This window comes from Pseudopipra pipra, chromosome 3 (assembly GCF_036250125.1).
Source record: "Pseudopipra pipra isolate bDixPip1 chromosome 3, bDixPip1.hap1, whole genome shotgun sequence".
In the NCBI taxonomy this organism is placed as follows: Eukaryota; Metazoa; Chordata; class Aves; order Passeriformes; family Pipridae; genus Pseudopipra; species Pseudopipra pipra.
The window spans coordinates 26,316,040-26,331,625 of record NC_087551.1 but is presented as its reverse complement, the minus strand read 5'-3'; the positions used below and the strand labels follow the sequence as shown (position 1 = coordinate 26,331,625).

The 15,586-nt window shown below is 39.0% G+C and overlaps 1 protein-coding gene across 3 annotated transcripts in view; it reads left to right on the top strand.

The window, feature by feature from the left end:
- The first annotated feature begins 70 nt into the window (after positions 1–70).
- Positions 71–15,586, top strand: part of ABCG5 (ATP binding cassette subfamily G member 5) — a 17,904-nt gene continuing 2,388 nt past the window's right edge. The window contains exons 1-12 of one of the 3 annotated variants that reach the window (XM_064648372.1): positions 71–368; positions 957–1,078; positions 1,522–1,658; positions 1,865–1,963; positions 2,941–3,073; positions 4,439–4,578; positions 5,565–5,694; positions 8,031–8,244; positions 8,512–8,717; positions 9,543–9,681; positions 12,712–12,785; positions 14,555–14,667. In XM_064648372.1, the coding sequence (XP_064504442.1) occupies positions 226–368; positions 957–1,078; positions 1,522–1,658; positions 1,865–1,963; positions 2,941–3,073; positions 4,439–4,578; positions 5,565–5,694; positions 8,031–8,244; positions 8,512–8,717; positions 9,543–9,681; positions 12,712–12,785; positions 14,555–14,634 (1,617 nt within the window). In that variant the 5' untranslated portion in view covers positions 71–225 and the 3' untranslated portion in view covers positions 14,635–14,667. Of the gene's footprint in view, positions 369–718; positions 876–956; positions 1,079–1,521; positions 1,659–1,864; positions 1,964–2,940; positions 3,074–4,438; positions 4,579–5,564; positions 5,695–8,030; positions 8,245–8,511; positions 8,718–9,542; positions 9,682–12,711; positions 12,898–14,554; positions 14,668–15,586 lie in introns of those variants that run through there. The other 2 variants (XM_064648370.1, XM_064648371.1) reach the window with 2 other exon arrangements.

Genomic DNA, 15,586 nt, shown 5'->3' with positions numbered 1-15,586 from the left:
CGGGCTAAAGGTACATCAGATAGCGGCTTCAGCTAATCGCTGATCAGTTGTTCTCAGGAAAAAGAAAGGACCAGGAGCCCCTCTGTTTTCTTTGAGGTGGCAAGTGCTGGGGGCAGCGACCTGCTCTGACCCTGGGACAGCGGGGAGCTGCCCCTGCCTGGCGCTGGTGGAGGCATGGTGGTGGCAGCGCCAGGCACCTGGCCAGAGGCTTGAGGAAGGGAGGCTATGGAGCCCCAGCACCTGAGGATGTCGGGCAGAGTGTCTCCTGCCCTGGAAAAGAGCAGCAGCATTGGGCAGACAGGCGAGACGAAAGCTGGGGCACAGCCGTCGGACAGCGTCAGTGTCCAGGGTGTCTCCTACACCATCAGGTAGGGCTGGGGAGGGCAGTACGGAGGGCCCCTGCCTGCCAAGAGCTGCTCCAACCCCAGGGACTGTGGGAAGCGGGGCTGGCACTGGCGGTCTGTGGGTTTGGCTTCAGCCCAGTCCAGGAGGAGGGATGTTTCCAGGCTGCCCACCTCATGGCACTGGGCTGTCTGCCACAGGGGCAGAGCGCGCGGCCCGAGGGAGGCACAGCCAGCCTGTCCTCCGGAGGGCTCACCCCTTCTCCTTCAGATGTCTCTGAAGGACATGTGTTAGAGGAGATTTCCAAAGATTGTGCTCTTTCCCACTGCCTGTCTTACTGCTGCCAGAAGGATAACATAGGCTCTGAGAAAAGGGCCAGGTGGATTAGTGGCTGGCAGACACCGTCAGCAAATAAAGCCACAGTTCATATTTGCCTCTTTGGTTGTAGTCCAAAAGCCTCTTAGCAATTATTCTGAGAAATCTGTTCAGACCTCATTTTATCTTCCAAATAATGCTGAAATGGTTTGTAGCAGGTAGCTATAAACCATTCACTTGCTTTATGCTAGATTTTAAAATATTCTCTATTTAATTTTTATTGATGTTTGTTTTCCAAGAGAGCGTGTTGGCCCATGGTGGAACTTTTCTTTATATTGTAAAAAATGGACCCGGCAAATACTTAAGGATGTTTCGTTTCACATAGAGAGTGGCCAGATTATGGGGATTTTAGGAAATTCTGGTAAGTTGTTCCAGAACCTTGAAAGAAATAATATTGGAGTTAATACTGGTTACTTTCATAGTGATATGAATGTGACTGAGATCTGTGTTTTAAATAATGAAATTGCAGCTGATTTTAACTTCTGCTTTGTAAAACTGTGGTGCTTGGTTTTCAGAGTTCAATCTTCTGACATCTAACTAACAATTATAACTTCAGTAACAGATAAGGTTACTTCTAAAGTCAAACGTTCCATGCAAAGTGTGAATTTGTGTGAATTAAATGCTAACTTACATTTCCCATTTCCTATTTTTCCTCTTAACTAGCTGCATATTCAGGACTATTATTTTAATGTTATTGAGAAAAAAAGCCTTGCTTCTTTTCATATGTCTCCATTCAAATCAAGCTACCACTCTTGGAATCATAACATTCATCTCATCACATGATTAATTTCTTCTGTTTGAAAGGATCTGGGAAAACAACACTTCTGGATGCAATATCAGGAAGACTGACATATAAAGACAGCTTCTTTGGTGAAGTGTATGTGAATGGACGTCAGCTGAAGAAGGAACAGTTTAGAGATTGCTTCTCTTATGTACCACAGGTTGATTTCTACATTTATTTTTTGTGTACTGTGCTTCCTTTCATGTACAGAAAGTTCCTCATGTAATGGAGTAATGTAGTCTGACTGTGATTATATTAGTAAATTTGGGACAAATCAGTTTGTATTAATTAAACTTGCATGAGGAGGGACAAGATATTAAATTACTACAGAACTAACTGCTTCTTTCTCTTCACTTTTTTTTTCAGAGTGACACTTTGTTAAGCTTTCTCACCATACAAGAGTCTTTGACATACACGGCTTTGCTAACTCTTAAGAAATGCTCCAACAACTTCATCAAAAAGAAGGTCTGTATTTTATCATCTTCCTCCAGAAAGGTAGACATGATGTCATGTAATGCTTTCACCAGCAGCACTTTCCATCCATGGCTGTGTTTTATGTTTATGGGGTTTTGTAATCCTCATTCTGCAAATGGGGAGAAATCCTCCTGCTGAGGAGCAGGACCCAAACTCTGGTGCTCTCCACCTGTGCAAGGGGCTTGTGCTGACACCCCAGGGAATCACCATTATGCTGGGACAAAACCCTCCACCCAAAGCTGCAGCAGTTACTGCTGCAGGAGATGCTGATGTTGGTATTGAGGTCAGTTCCCCTTTCCCAGCTGATAAACCCAGTTCTCTGGGGTGTTTAGGGCCATGTGTGCTGGCAAGACTCATGAACAGAAGTGATTTTGGCACTATTCTGGCTCCTGTAGAACATCTCTCATCAACCAGAACAGCTCCAAAAAGCACTGGTCTACTAAGCCCCCTACAAGCTATTTTCTTGATAAAATAGGTTTGTTTCAGATTTATTTAAAGGACTCTTTTGAAAGTAAAGCTTGGATATTCCTGACCAAAGGCTCTTGTTCTCTGTCTCTTCTCTTCACTGATCTTCCACTCAGTATTTTATACTTCCCCAGGATGGATATGCCTTCGTGCTCCCCAATTTTGGAAGCCAGACTAGAACATTACTAAGCCAGACTAGCCCTGCTTCATACCTTGAATTCTAGTCCCACCTCTGAACTCTTCATCTGTTAATGTCAACTGAAGCAAAAATTTACTCATTTCAGAATACATGAAACTAAAATTTTAAAAGATAATTTAAATAATATATTAAAAATAATCAAATAGAAATGAGGCCATATACCTTCCAACTAGAATGGAGCAAGCAGGATATTGGGAAAGCTATATTTTAAAATTATCTCTTTTTCTTCCCCACTTTTTACCATTGCACACAGGTATCTGAGTTGGTCTGTGTTTAGTCTATTAAAATTGTAATTATTTTTCAGGTAGATGCAGTCATGACTGAGCTGAGTCTCAGCCACATGGCTGACAAAATTATTGGAAGCCATAATATCGGAGGAATTTCTGGGGGTGAGAGGCGTCGGGTATCGGTTGCAGCCCAACTATTACAAGATCCCAGTAAGTACCTCTGCATGGATTTTTAAAATAAAGCTGTGTAACTTTGTGCTCCTACCATAGGCTTCCATAAACCACTTTAAAATACAAAAGCATTTACATTCTGTAATTCAGCAAAAGCTACTGTTGTAATAACAGAAAAGGATAGAATAGTAACCGAGGTCTACCATTAATCTGTTAGCTGATCTTGGAAAGCAGACAATGAAAAAATCTTAGGGATTGAGCATAGGTTTAGACTTGCACTTATCCATTTTAAGTCTTTCTCAGCTCTCTCTTCCCAAATGTTGGTTGTGGCCCATTAATTTATAGGTTTTGAGCACGAGAGCCACATATATGCAAACACTGAGCCTTGCAGTGGAGTCCCTGCCATTGAGCTATGTATGCATGAGCAACACGTATGTTCCAGAGCGAAAAAATTCCACTGAGTGAAAATGAAAGCAGAATGACTATAGAAGGATTATCCATGGGGAAAAATCACTGTAAATTTAGTCAATTTTGAGATCGTTTCCTGAATTTGCCAGAATCTTATGGAGTAAATGTACAGCAGGCATTTGTTGGATGCTGGAATTATTGTAGCAATGCAGATATGCTAGAACTGCATATGAGGCAGCAAGGAGCACTTAAATAGTAAAGTAAGATGTTTCTTATGACCCCTGGGGAGTTCATTGGGTGTAGTTATTGCTCAGTAAGTCACTAAACTCTATAGTAAACACTATAGATAATAATAACACTAATTCTGTGTAGATAAACCTATAGTGAAAGCTTTTCTCCCTTCTTACCCTGATCAAGGTTGGACTGCCCTCTTCTGTGCTATGTCTCATCTATATAAAAATAATGGATTTGACTATAAGTTTTTCCCTTCCATGTGCAATAAAATAATGAAGAAAATGCAGTAATCCCCTCCAGCTCCCATCTAGGGAATTACAAATGCTGTATTTTAACAACTCTTGGTTTGTTCATGATCAATTCTGTGTGTATATATAGATTTAATTCAGATTATAACTTCTCGCTAATTTTTCAGTTATATTTACCTTTACATACGTGCTGAAATTTATCATTATTGTTCTTAGAAGCAGATGTATACATCAATTCTATTTTGGTAATTTTCAGATTTTACCTGAATTTAGAAAAAATTGATTATGCTTTGATCCTGAAGTAGTTTTTTATGTCCTCATTCCTGGTCATTGTAACTGAACCACTGGAACTAACTTAAAGATCACATCATGGTGATCTATGCATACTCTGCTTTACGTGTGGAACTTCACATGTAAAGTAATTTCTATATTATTTGCTTCTTTTAAAGGCAGAAGCTGTAGGACTTTCTCCTCATTTACCTGAATTTTAAAGCTATTCCTTGTAATTTGACAGAGGTTATGCTACTTGATGAGCCAACGACAGGGCTGGACTGCCTGACTGCAAACCAGCTGGTCTTGCTTCTCTCAGAGCTTGCACACAGAGACAGGATTGTGATTCTTACAATTCATCAGCCTCGCTCAGAACTCTTCAGGGTAAACGATATCTACTCACTATTGGCTTTTTTTTTTTAATACCTAGGTTCTTTTCAGGACAGAAGTACAAGATCCAGTATAGTTGCCTCCAAAGGGTCTCCTCCTTCCCCTTGCATAAATACAGACTTGTCTTGAACTTTACAACTCTGGCCTTTGGCCAGTCATGGGGCACTTTGGGACACATACTGCCCTGTGAAAACAGTATGTACACTAACTGTGTGCCTAACCTTTGTGTTATACAACTACCCAAATCAAAACCACTGGGAGAAGCCATGTCAAGGGATGTGGGTAAACCTTGGTCATGTGGTGGGGCTGGCCTGCCTTGCAGGGCTTGTGCTGTGGAGAGTGTTTCTCCCTTCCCATTACTGTTTCTTGCTTTGCTCTTCTGACACATCCACCACCTCCATGTGAATACAAGAAACCTCTTCCCTGGCTGACTGAATGGAAGTGGTTGTGGAGCCAGAGGGGAGCAACCGTGCTTTTCTGGACTGAAAGCAGTCCTGGTGCCTTGAGAACATGGATTGATCATAGCCGGTGGGAGCCTTGCCCTGGCAAATGTACATCCAAAGAGCAGTGCTGTTGAAGTCCTGAAGCACTTCAGGATAATCTTGCCAACAATTTGGGGTTTTTACAGACTGGGGCTATTAAGCGCCAAAGGAGGTCATCAGTAAGTGAAAGTGCATTAGAAGTGAAGTCCTAAAGCCCCAGCACCTATTTCTGTTTGTGGATTACCTCTGTGTGCTGCTGTTGCTGACAGATTTGAGAAGCACTAGTTTTACAAGCTTAAAGATGTGTCATTTTACATAACTGCCGAAAGGAGTGAAAGAAAGGACAAACTTCTTTTGAGGGAAATATACTAAGGAAGTTTGAATGTGTCAAAATTATTTTTCCTGTCAAAGCATTTCCATTACCAAGACAGTAGCTGTACTCAAGAATTAATGCATTTCTCAGTACTTATTGCTAATATATTAATTTGTCTCTGACAGTTATTTGACAAAATAGCCATCATGAGCTTTGGAGAAATGGTTTTCTGTGGGAACCCTATGGAAATGATCACATTTTTTAGTGACTGTGGCTATTCTTGTCCTGAACAATCAAATCCTTTTGATTACTTTGGTAAGTTTGTCTAAGTTGTTTTAGTAAAACAATTTGTTTTATTCACCAAATTAAAGTTTTTCCAGAGGTAGAAATGTGTTTGAATTCTTCCCCAACTCTGTAATTATATTCAACTCAGAGAGAGGACCAGGTTTGCAGTAGGCCTGAAATACAGCAGAAAGGAGTAAACTACCAATAGAAAAGGAATCTCAACTTCTGAAACCTGTGGATTCCTGATGGCATTTCTCTATGGCTGTTCACTGGATGTTGGAAAAAGAGTTTGATCCCAAAACTGTGGGAAGTCCCATGCTCTTATGGACTCTGTGATGCCAAGCAATAGGAAACAGTTGTTGCCTGGAGGAAAGGATATAGAATAAATATGGGATGACTTGAGGCATCAGTTTCCAGGGATTCTGAGTTTGAGGTTTCCCAAAGTTTGGGGAGTTGCTAATACCAGGGTGAACTACTGGAACAGAGCATATGGATGCGTCAGGAGTTGATGATAGCAAGCTGTTGGCACAAGCTGAAGAGTACTGTTTTACCAATTCAGGATGAAAAAAAGGGTCAGTATGAGACTTTGGAAATGAGGCTTGGTTTTGCTGCAGGACATCCATGTGCTTGCTCCACACAGGTACACATTTGAAGAGAATGTGTACGTGTTCATGTTGTGTGCATTTATGTGTACACATATACATACATGTATAAAACTCTCTTGCTAAAGCTAATTTCTGACAGTACCAGCTGAGCACTAACCAGGGAATTTGACCAATCCAAAAAGCTGCATTCAGAGGAGGCAGTGTTTTCCTGTTGTCTAGATGGCATCCTAAACTCAGTGAGAAGAGAGGATGGTTGTTGACATAAAGCTAAATGGGATGAAGCTGAAAATACTGATATGACAGTGAGGATAATTTTGCCTTCATGAATTTGAATAGTCTTGAAAAGCATAGATGATTTGAGATTTAGACCCACTTTTAAAAAAGCTTGGTGAAGAGAGTACTGCATTCTTCAAATGTCAACCTTTGAATTTGACAAGAAAGGGAAAAAATACAGTTTAGAGCAAAGAATCATCAGAATATTTAGTCTTTGGAAAATTGGTAGTTTATATTTTTTGTGCAATTTGATGTGAATGAAGGGACAGATTCTGATATAATTTACACCAGCAGAGGAAAATATATCCTATGTATTGAGTGTGGATTATATTATTGAACTATCACATGTATTTATAAAAAAAAATACTAATGCATGGTAGACAATAGCTATTTGGTCTAGTTAGTTGTCGGTACTATAATTCTTTTAAAGCACACCTGGTTGCCATTTATTTCCTGTGTCACTTCCAGCAAGTCACACTGGCCAAATTTTAAAAAGTGTTTGTGTGTTTCAGATGTTCATATTTGCAAAAGTGAAGACTTCATTTTGGATATGTTTACCATTAAAGACAGTTCTGATAAATTCCAGCTTTCAGAACACCGGGGAACTGTTAATAAGCTTAGTTCAGGTTTTGAGAACAGATCAAGAATCTTGGACAAGGTCTCCTTTTCTCTTGTTGAATTTGTATTTTCAAGTTGAACAAACATTGCAACACTGAAATCTAAGGATGAGAGAAACCTTAGGAATAAATAAACAATGAAGATATCTTACCAGATGTAGAAGAGTAATTTAAAATTCCGTAAGAACAAATATTCCTGAGAACAACAATCCAGTTTCTGTAACCTTAGCTAATGCATTGCTATTAGGGAAAAGGAAAATTTCTAAGGCATTTTAGCACAATTGCTGAATCTGCAATTGTGAACATAGAACACACAAAGTTCCCATCTGCCAATGAAAGAATTACTGGTGTTAGGAATATGTTTAGGTGGATTTCTTAGAAAGGAACATTAACTCTGTGAAGTATCTACCTTTCCTAAGTTCCGTGGCAGCCAGTAATATTTCCTTCAGCTTGGACTGAGCCTGCTTGGGGAATTTTGCCTGCTGAACATCCTCTAACTTCATATTAAAAGACAAGCATGTCTGCAAAGGAGGTAGGTGAAGCCCAACAATGCAGTTACAACTTTGTGCCCTGCAGGGAGAAGGCTAAAGGTCTGACCAGCACAACACTCAGGTCTTGCATTTCCAGATCAAGGCCTTGAGCTGCAGGGTCCTACAGAGGCCACAAAACACAGATTTGTTGTGGCTGCACAGTAATTCATTCATGCTGCACCTAACAGAAGTGAGGTGTAAAAGAAACCTTGAATACTTTCAATGGATCTTTTCTTCTTTGCAGCTTTTAGGATGGAGGCAAAGATAAATTGGTTGCAGGGGGAGAGAGATAGGAGGAGAAAATGATGTGTATATATAGTAAAAGCTTTGTAAATTTACAGTGGATCTGACATCTGTGGACACCCGAAGCAAGGAACGTGAACTCGAAACCTACAGTAGGGTTCAGGAAATTGTATCATCCTACAAAAACTCGGAGATTTTCAGCAAAGTACTGACAGCCATTGAAAAAACAAAGTATATGAAAGACCTGCCACCAATACCACTTAAAAATAAAGACTCACCCAGTACCTTTTACAAAATATGGGTTCTTTTACGGTAAGACTTTTTTCCCCCTTTTTTTGAAGAATTTTTTTTTCTTTTCTACTAATCTTTCAGGTCCCATCCACACTTCCCCCCTGCCCCATATATAAATGCACTTTCTTGGTTGTTTTCGTCTCCCACTATTCTTGTCCCTGTCTTTTTTAATGTATTAGTTTTTTGTGGGCACTGTCTGCATAACATTTTTTCAAAGCTAAATACCCTACCAACATGTGGTCAGTCGTAGCTAACAAGTATATTGTTGCTGCTTTGTTTCATTGTCAGGAGGACAACAAGAAACTTCTCCAGAGACAAGACAGGCATCATCATGCGTCTCCTCCAGAATCTGTTGTTTGGCTTGTTTATAGCCTTTTTCCTTCTTAGACTGAAGAATGACCTGGTAAAAGGAGCTGTGCAGGACCGCGTGGGGCTTGTCTACCAGTGCGTGAGTGCCCCGCCCTACACAGGGATGCTCAATGCTGTTGCCCTTTGTGAGTTTCTGTCCTGTGTTATGTGCAGCAGCAGGTATTGCTGCCACCATCTCATAAATAGGAAAACATTTTTTTTTTGAAGATAGTAGTTTAAAGGATCTTTACGGTTTTAGGCAATGTCAGAGCTGATAGAGAAGCACAAAATTCAGTGCAATTCATGCCTTGGTCCCTGCCTCTCCCTTTTACAGCTGGCCTGTGTACGGAAGGTTTATTCTAAATTGTGCAAAAGACCTTAATTTGCCTGTGTGTAGCATTATAAAGGCAGGACAAAGTCTTCGTCTAGTTAACATCCTAAGTGAGATCAAAACCAAACACATGGAAAGGATTCAAGTACAAAACTGCTTTGACAACAATTAACCATAATAGGGTTTATGAGCATTATGTGATGATTACACTTTTTTAGAGGGTGTTTCTCTTACAGCTGCCATACTGAGAGCAACAGTAGTTTCTATTTACAGCCCTAAAAATTGCCCTACTCACATAGGGAACATACACTGCTGTCATCACCTTGAAATCAGAGTACCTTGATGAATTATCCACTGACAATGGGATTTCTCATGTCTTTAACTTGTATGTGCAAAAAAGATAAGGCTGTCCTGCATGCTGCCAAGTTAGGCCTCTTTCATTAGGCTTACCAATGTTTACAATGTGAAGGGAGAACGTTTGGCATTTATAGTGGGGAAAAAGTGATCAGAGTGGTTGAGGCTGAACGTTTCTGATATATTCTCAAGCTTGTCTCTGTGCTTCGGGTCACTTTTACTAGCAACAAGTCTTGTTCTTTCTATTTAATGGTAATTTAATTTATTTCTTGTATATTTAATCCAGTCACACCTTTACGTGCTATCAGCGACCAAGAAAGCAAAGATGGCTTGTATAAGAAGTGGCAAATGCTTGTAGCTTATATAGTACATTTCCTGCCCTTCAGTGTTATCAGCGTGGCAATTTTCAGCGTCTTTATATACTGGTAAGCACCTCTACCATCTGTTGGACTGTCATTTTCTTTTTGTTACCAGTTTCAATTACCACGTCAGCAACAGGCCTCCTGTCATGGCTTCCTGCTATTGTCTCTCAGAATGATTACAGAGAAAACTTAAGGGAAAATGACACAAATTTAGCTCTGCTCTTTCAGGCAGAGTTAAAAACACTTTCAGAGTAAGTAAGTTACCAGTTCTCTAGGCAACTTGGAAAGTTTTAATGGACCTGGGACAGTTATCATTCTTGTGTCATAGTGAAAGCAGAAAGTGTCATTTTACATCACATTTAGAAAAATAGGAAATAAAATGAAAAAAAAAGAAGTGAGAAAGTTCATCTGCTTGTTGCCTTATCTGTCATATAGGTCTACTCTTCTTCACTTCTGTTCCATCGATTTCTCACCTGTAACCGAATAGCAAAGTACTAAAGACCAATTTCTGCCCTCCAATATTTTTCTTTTCTAATTATGAAAAGGGAAATGTCTAGCGGACTAAAGTTTGTTTTCCTGGAACAGTTGCAATCACATGGCAATCTATAGTAAAATATATAAAAATGTTGAGCAGTCCTTGTTTGAAAACATGGATGCATGTTCTCTGGTTAGCTGTTGGAAAATGGTAAGTGGATAGACCCCTGTAAAGGAACTGAAGTGCAGGAGCTGTTGTGCTGTAGCTGTGCATGTTAGTGCTCTTCCTGTGCTATAAGACACCCTTAGGCAATTTGAAAATGGATGGAGTACAACTGTACCAAATCACTTGGACTACTGAATCAGAACTTCTGCACAGGGACCTAGTCTGCCATGGGAATTTTGCAATAGCTTTTCCCCCCCATATATTAAAACTCAGGAAGAAAAAAAAAAGACTATTCTTGTCTTCCTTCTGATCTGTAGTAGGTAATAAGGGAAAGTGCTCACTCAGCATTTACCTAATCCTTTCCATTTGGGATCTCAATAAGTGTCAGCTCCTAGAGGGAAAGACAAAAGCCCTGAGAGGAAGATTTGTGCTCCTCCAGATGTGAGAACTTGCATGTATGGGTAGGGTTTTTTCATAGTTTGGTATTAATATTAAAGTTAGCCACCTTTCCTTTTGTCCCCTTAGCTACCTGGGCTTTTATTTCTGCAAGCTGTCAGTGCTGCCTGCTTCAGGCAAGGCTCCCTGAGAAGTCTTTTTCTCACAAACAAGTAGAAATTACTCTTCCTCCTGCTAAGTGCTGTGCTAACCTTCTGTTTGTGACTGCTAGTGAGCTGGTGGCTGAGAAAACAGCTATTTAGGAAGCACCTTTTCAGGCTCAGTTACATGCTCACTCCTTAACAAACAGGAAATTCTTATGGGCAGAGACTTTGCCCTTGTGCTTTGGCAGCCTCAAACACAACCAACAATAAATAGTGGGGTTCCAGTTAATGGATAATATTTGCAGATATTAGCCTCCACATGTTTCATATGTTGTGGTTATTTGGAAGCCATTGGTGATGTGTCAAAGTGATTTCACAGTGCTCTCAGACCTCTTAGGGCAAGCAGTTTCTCTGTGAAATTTTGACAGTTGTATCTGTGCAGGACTAAACTTTCCTGGATGGACTAACTTTTTGAGAGGCTTTAACAGCCTCTGGCATGTGTTCCTACGAGTCATTTCTCACAGAGTTTGTTTTTGTGGGGTCACGCGGTTGGGTCAGACAGACCCAAACTCTTACCTGATCAGACACAAGGCAGGTCTGGCCAAGATCAGATAGAGCCTCTTTTACAATCAAGTGAATGTACTGTGTGTATGCAGATTTTCCTAGCTAAAGATACTTCTGGGAAATGTTCTGACAGTTCACATCATGCTACTATTCTATTACTGTAATATTCTGTCTTTGAGCTGGGGTTTTTTTATTCTCTCTTAGGCTTTCTTCTGTTCTATCCATACCCCAGATTTACTAGTCTGTATCTACATATATCTGTGTAAAGTATTAAAGCATCTCAGAGAAGGTGACACTTTTACACTGGGACTTGGAAAGCTGTTTCTTCTGCATCAATCTGTGCTTAAAGGTTGTTAAACACCTGCTAGCTCGTTGAGTGTTTAATACTTGAAGAATTAATGTTCATCTATCTGTTTATAAGTTATTCTGGTGTTACAACAAACACTACAGAAAAGCCTGGGAGAAAATTAATGCATCTATTTTAAGACCATATTCAAACATGGTGGATTAAAAAAAAAGTTACAGGGCCTTGCATTGAGCAACAGGAAAAGAAAATTAAATGCAGAATTGCTGCTTGTTAGCTAAGCAAAGCATGCATTCTGCACCTTGTGTAAGGCAATTTTGGTATGACATATTTTGGTAAAAGAGTATTATGTTACTGTGTAATAAAAGGTTTTGTCATCTGTCATATATATTATAAGGCCGAATTGAGCTTATCAAGCAATTATTGGCCTTTTTTAACTTTTTAATCTTTAGTACAGATTGAGAGGACTCTTTCCCTTTGCTTAGACAGGGAAAAACTGGAAACAGCATGTTCTATTAAAGAGTACAAAAGTATGGAGGAAATTGCAATTATATGAATTACATGGGTAGCAAATTAATTAGCCTTCCTTTTAATTGACTATATCTGTATTTACATTTGCGTGCACAGTATCAGAAGTGCAAAATCCCATCTGTTAATTATCTGCATAAAAATGCTCTTTAACTATGTGACTTACATGAATAACTCATTGCAAAGACTCTAAAAGGAGAAGGATGTTAATTTAAGGAATTGTAAAAGCCATGGTGGTTGTCTTGAAACAACATGAGTTTCTACAACAGTTAAGTCTTTTCATAACCCTCTTTAATCTAGTTGGAGGAAACCTAATATGTCTGCACTTGCATCACAATATTAAGTGCATGTCCTTTATGTTAAGATTCCAAACAAGACATTAAGGGTTAAGGCATAAACTGTTCACTTAAGGAGCTGTAACTGCAAAAAAAACCAAAACAGAGACAAAAATACTAAATTTCCGAAGTTTAGTACACAAACCTTGTTTTTTAAATGTTCTTTTGCTCATTTTTGTACAGGACTATAGGGTTGTATCCTGATGCTTCCAGATTTGGAATTTTCTTTGCTGCTGTTCTAGCATCTCATATAATTGGTGAGCTACTAACACTAGTTATACTTGGCATGGTTCAAAACCCAAATATAGTCCAAAGTGGAGTGGTGCTACTTAATTCAGCTGGTGTGATAGTGGGAACAGGACTAGTAAGGTAAGAAAAAACTTATTTTGTTATAGTGTTAGTGTTAAAATGAACTACCTAAAGAAGAGTTTTCTGAACATTCTGTATTGCAGAAGTCAAATAATGCACAGGTAGTAATGGAAAGCAACTGCAACTGTGCTCCTTCAGAGGTAGAACTACCTAATCTTGTTAGACCTTGTACTAAATGCAGAAACCAGACACTTAATATCTCTAGATATCAACAAAGATATTGAAGATTTCCCCCACTTTTTGCAAATAAATTGAAGATAAAACGGAACACTTAATATCTATAAGCTCACATGAATTCTTTCACTGAAGCTGACATTATGATGTGAAATGCTGTCCTCATTAAAGCAGCCTACCAAAAAAACCATTCATACAGCTTTTAGTAACTGCTGAAACTTATCAAACACTAAGCATTGATAATGATGGTTTTTAAAAGCAGTTGTTCTCAACTATCTTACTAGTGTTAGTCTCCAGTTTAGCCTGTAATTTTTTCAGTCACTTTTTCTACCTGTGCAGATTGAACTAAATGAAAATAATAAATAAAAAAATAGTATAGTAAATATGTGGGAAATTTGTAATCCAGTTCCTCTATTACTGTGCAAATAAATGGTTTTGCACTGTAATTGCATGAAGTTTGAACAGTTTTCCCCTTGTAATTGTCAATAGTGAAATTGCTGGGGTTTTTTTGAGGAACTTTACCAGAGTAAATGTGTAATTGTCAAATGAAGTTTTCTTTATATGTGAGCAAGTAGGAGATGCTCACCTGAGTCCCTCCCAGTGAAAATGAAGAAAGCCCAATGATGTCAAGTTGTCCTCAAGAAAACCATATGAGTCTTCACAATGTTGATAATGCTTTGTCTCTTCAAAGTAGATCCCAGCTAATACTTATCAAATAAAGCTAGGTTAATGTCATTTTTTTTGGTCCCTGCCTAATTTCAGGAAGTTGTATGTTTACAGTGACAAGACAGTTATTCCTGCTACCATAGTCTAATGCCTTAATGATAATTTTTAAAAGCATTAAAATGGTTTTTAACCTTATTTTACAGTAGAGACAATGCTAATTAATATTTTTGATTAATCTTCATAGGCAGTGAAGTATGTTAAAAATAGCATTGAGACTTGGGTTGCTGGGTTTTATTCTGTTAATTTTTATTTTTTTTTAATTATAAAGTCTTGAAGTATTTTAGGTGCTGCAATTGCCCAGTCTTTCTAAATGTTTCTTCTCATTATTTTTGCTTCATTCTTGTTTTGTTATTACTGCTCCAGTGAATTGCTATTCAATGTTTTTTGGTTTTGAAGGTGGAGGGAGGGGGTGGTGGTTTCTTACTTTGGAAGCAATACATTTTGGCAACTAAGGTTTATACCGGGTTATGTCATTTTCAGTTTATCACTGCAGTGTGAACAGCAAACCACCATAGAATTATTTGGACTGTCCATAAACATGTCAGGGCTGAATGTTATGACACTGTACCAAAGCCAGAGACAGCCTTGACGGTTGTCTTCTCACTTAGCTCTAAAAATGGACTTTATGTTTGAAAAACCTACAGGTACAGACAAGAACTGTTTCTGTCACAGGCTACAACCAATGATGAGAGCTTGTTTTCATTTGGGGGCTCTTGGAATTTAGCAAAAGCCAGTTTAACTTCTCTGTTTCTTTAAGGACCATCGAAGAAATGCCAACACCTTTTAAACTACTCAGTTTTCTTACCTTTCAAAAATACACCAGTGAAGTTCTTATAGTCAATGAATTTTATGGCTTAAACTTCACATGTGGTAAGTGCTCAAAAAAAGAAGTCCATTACAAATAATTTTAATGAGGCGTTGATGCTTATTTTCCTTCTACATACGTGTATCTTGATAAAATAAAGATAACTTTTGAGTTGTTAAAAAATGCTTATTAATTACTAAAGATTATAATGCCTCGTCAGCAAGCTAGACCAGAGTTTGATTCTTTTGTTTCAACCATTTTTCATTCTTTCACAGTTCTTCATCTTTCTCTTCTTCACCTGTTCTCTTATCCTGTCTTTGGGGGCATTTTGGAAATTAAGTTTGTAACAGACTGCAAAGTTTTTCGGAGCAGTGTTACGCAAATAGAAGATTAATAGAATTGCACAATATAAGATCAAACATCAGTGCAGGGAATACTGATAGGTAACACCTGACCAGATGTTTCTTTTAATAGTAATGAGGCTTCAGTTCAAGTACTGAATAATACTAGTAACAGTAGTGAGTCTTCAGTACCATGTTACCATGGCACACACTGAGCAGCTTGGATCTGTCAGGCTGTGCTTTGCTGGTTGTGAGCAAGGTAAGCAGCAAAACATTAGAATCAGTCAGGTTGTCAGTGTTGGTAGCTAACATCCATTAGTGGGGGTAAAAATTACAGCTTTGGACCTATCCTAAGATATGTGGGGCTTTGTAGCCAGGTGTCTCTGCTCCTCTCCAAGGCTATATATTCTGTACCCATTAATCTCTCTTACCCTCTTTATTACAAGAGCACAAATAGCAACTGCTGGAAAACAAATCCATGACTTTGTTAGTACTAACAAACAGCTCGTTTTTAATGTGCCCTTCAGACAGTCACCATTTCTTGAATTTTGGAACCACTCAACACATCTGAAGCCTCTAAGTCTACCACATGGGGCACCTTGCTTCTTGAGGCCCTTCCAGATAATGTGTCTGAAAAGCCATA